We start from the raw sequence: 2,872 nt of genomic DNA, 5'->3' as shown, positions 1-2,872 counted from the left end.
AAACTTCCAGGAAATCTCCACCAATGAAGCAAAAAAAAAAAATGCCTCTATTATTCTGTGAGCAACAAACCAAACTGGGTTGGGGGTCTCAGACAATTCGCTCATATGATTGCAAAGACAGACAGAAACTCCCGGATTGGAGAGGGCTCCCCTGAGGGCTCCCAGTTTGGAGAGGGTGCAGGTCAGGCTAAGGGACCGCCCCCTCCAACCCCTCCCACCCCAAGTGCACAAATCTTCATGCACTGGGCCCCTAGTTTTATTATAAAAGGTTTGTCTTATTCTGAGACAACTGTTTTATACAGGATTCGATTGTGTCCCCATTGCTTCCACAGCTTCAGATTTGATGGCATATTGGAGCTCAGATTTATAGGAACCAAGGTCACTGCATCTGAACAAGAGGATTTTATTAAAATAAACCCTTTAGACTAATCGTATTCAAGGGGGGGGGGATATTTTTTTAGAGATTTTTAATAACAGCTAATTTATCTTAGATAACCAGAACTGTACAATCTCTGCCTACAAGGCCAGGCCAATGTTCATAAGTTGAACACAGTAGTGTTTTCGGGGTCATCAGCTCTTAAAAGTAGAGACGTGGCAATGGCTACGCCTGTGGTAAGGAGTTAAAGGAAAGTAAGATGTTCAACTGACAGCGAAACCCATCATGACCACAAAAAAGGCATGAATGTCTCACCACATTGGCACACTTTTTGACCTGCAAGTCATAAGTTTCGGTTACCAAATGCCCAAACATTTAACCATCTTCAGCCTCTGGCAGGTTATTAACAAAACAATATTACTCAAATTTTATATATCAGATTAGGAAGAACTGAGCCTTAAAGGGAACATCTATTTTTCCATTAATATGATGGCCTGTAAGTGGGAATGATGACTGCTGGACAATGGATAGCAACTTAACACGGAAGATGCTGACAGAATGAAGTTCTGCAAGTGTTTTGCCTAAACTAAGAATTAACTGTTTACATTCTTCCTCAGAATGCCATGCAATAGTTCTTAAAGGCTGATTATTTTAAGTGAGAGTTAAAAATCATTCGAAAAGTGGTAATTCATGTGTAGATGAATTTATATGACCAACTAAAGCCTATCCTAATATATATAAAGAGCTAGGTGCCGTCACAACCGAACAGGCGACTGGTCACCATGAAGTGCATGGCGCACCTCTCAGTCCCCCTCCTTCCCCCGCCCCCGAGCTGCTCACCATGAGTGGGGGCTGGCAGCCGGGTGGGACTGGGGACTGTTGAGAGGCGGTGGCGGGCTGCTTCGCAGGGTGGCCGTGAGCTTAGCGGAGCAGTCACCTGACGGCAGCAAGTTTTGCGAAGCAGTGGTGGGGCGGGGGAGTTTTGTGGAGCAGTCATGGAGCAGGGGAGTTTCACAGAGCAGTTGCAGGTAGGGGGAGGGGGTAGTTTTGTGGAGCGTCTAGTGGTGAGCTTCGTCTAATGGTGAGCTTCGCAGGGAGGCAGCATGCTTCGCAGAGCAGTTGAGGGGCTGGGGGAGCCTCACAAAGCAGTCGCAGGGTTCGTGGAGCGTCCTGGGTGGGGAGCTTCACATAGCGTTGCAGGGTGGCAGAAGCCATGCGATGGAGGCCAGGCTAGGCCTAGGGACCCTAACTGCGCACGATTTCATGCGCGCTGGGCCTCTAGTAAATTATATAAATGAATAAAAATATGAATTAGAAAAATCTGATAAAAACATGAATTATTCTTGGGTTTCAAAATCTTTAAAAACATTATAAAACTTTATTTAAAAATTCACAAAATACAAGTTAAATCAGCCAGATATTTTGAGTACCCTTGCAACTTAAAAAAAAATCAAGTATTACAAATGTTTGTTGATTTTTATTTATAGTAATTCCCTAGGATTTAGTTTCTCTATCTACCAAACCCTTTCACCATGTCCAATATGAACTATTTTTTTAAAGTTCTCTCGTTAAACCTTAAAGAATTTTAAATTGCTTGACCATAAGCTTCAATCTAGTGACACTTATTTATATAAAAACAGAAATCTAGTTAGACTACAAATAGATTAAAAAAACAACAACAGCCTTATTTCTATTTTGGAAAGAAATGCAGCTTTTTAGTTAGCATGGAGGCAAAGCAGGGGACCTGCTTCTTTCCAATTGCACTTAGGTCTTTGCAGAAGTCCACTCGGCGCTGAGAAACTTTCCTGTTCACCAGTGTGAGGAGTTCTGTGAACTCTAAGGAGGAGCCGAATTTTCTCAGCATCTCACACAAATCTTGAATGTACCATGAGCCATTCACAGTTTCCCGATGAGAATAATAACCTAAAAAAGAGAAGGAAAAGGACACTGAAGTTTTCTGGCATTCAGTTACTGTGACTTAAAACACCTTTATGACATCACAGAGGTATAAAGTCTCAAAAAACCTTGGAAAAATCAAAGATGTATCCATGATACCATTTTTTATATTTTTTCCTGTTGACTATTCTCATGTGGGAAAGGGATCAACTCTATATAGTTCTATAAAAATGGGGTTAATTCTACTTAATTACCTAAAAGTTTTCAAGATAGTAGTAGCCAGGTGATGATTTTAAGAGACAAGAGATTAGAAAGAAGAAAATCATAAAATTACTGCAAACGAACAATCGTCACCAAATATTTTCAACAAAGCTTCCCATGAGTATGACCAAATGACACTACGCCATCAGTAATTGCTAGCAGGCTGCTAATCTACACTAATAAAAGAGAAACATGGTAATTAGCGTACAACCGCTACCCTTTTCATTGGCTAATCAGTGAGTATATGCAAATTAACTGTCAGCCAAGATGGCGGCCGGCAGCCAGGCACTGAAGCGAGCAGGGAGGCTTGCTTGCTGCGGACTCCAACGTTCCCCGCCT

General features: G+C 42.0%; 1 protein-coding gene across 2 annotated transcripts in view; it reads right to left on the bottom strand.

Annotated features, from left to right (window-relative positions):
* Nucleotides 1-1,732: 1,732 nt before the first annotated feature.
* The window catches only part of CASP6 (caspase 6, apoptosis-related cysteine peptidase), a 13,169-nt gene continuing 12,029 nt past the window's right edge, over nucleotides 1,733-2,872 (bottom strand). For both annotated transcript variants that reach the window (XM_014544726.1, XM_005872407.2), the window contains exon 7: nucleotides 1,733-2,299. In XM_014544726.1, coding sequence (XP_014400212.1) covers nucleotides 2,067-2,299 — 233 coding nt within the window. In that variant the 3' untranslated portion in view covers nucleotides 1,733-2,066. The remainder of the gene's footprint in view (nucleotides 2,300-2,872) is intronic.

This window comes from Myotis brandtii, unplaced genomic scaffold, assembly GCF_000412655.1.
Source record: "Myotis brandtii unplaced genomic scaffold, ASM41265v1 scaffold38, whole genome shotgun sequence".
Classification (NCBI taxonomy): Eukaryota; Metazoa; Chordata; class Mammalia; order Chiroptera; family Vespertilionidae; genus Myotis; species Myotis brandtii.
The sequence above is the reverse complement of the archived record's forward strand: the minus strand, read 5'-3'. Positions and strand labels throughout refer to the sequence as shown.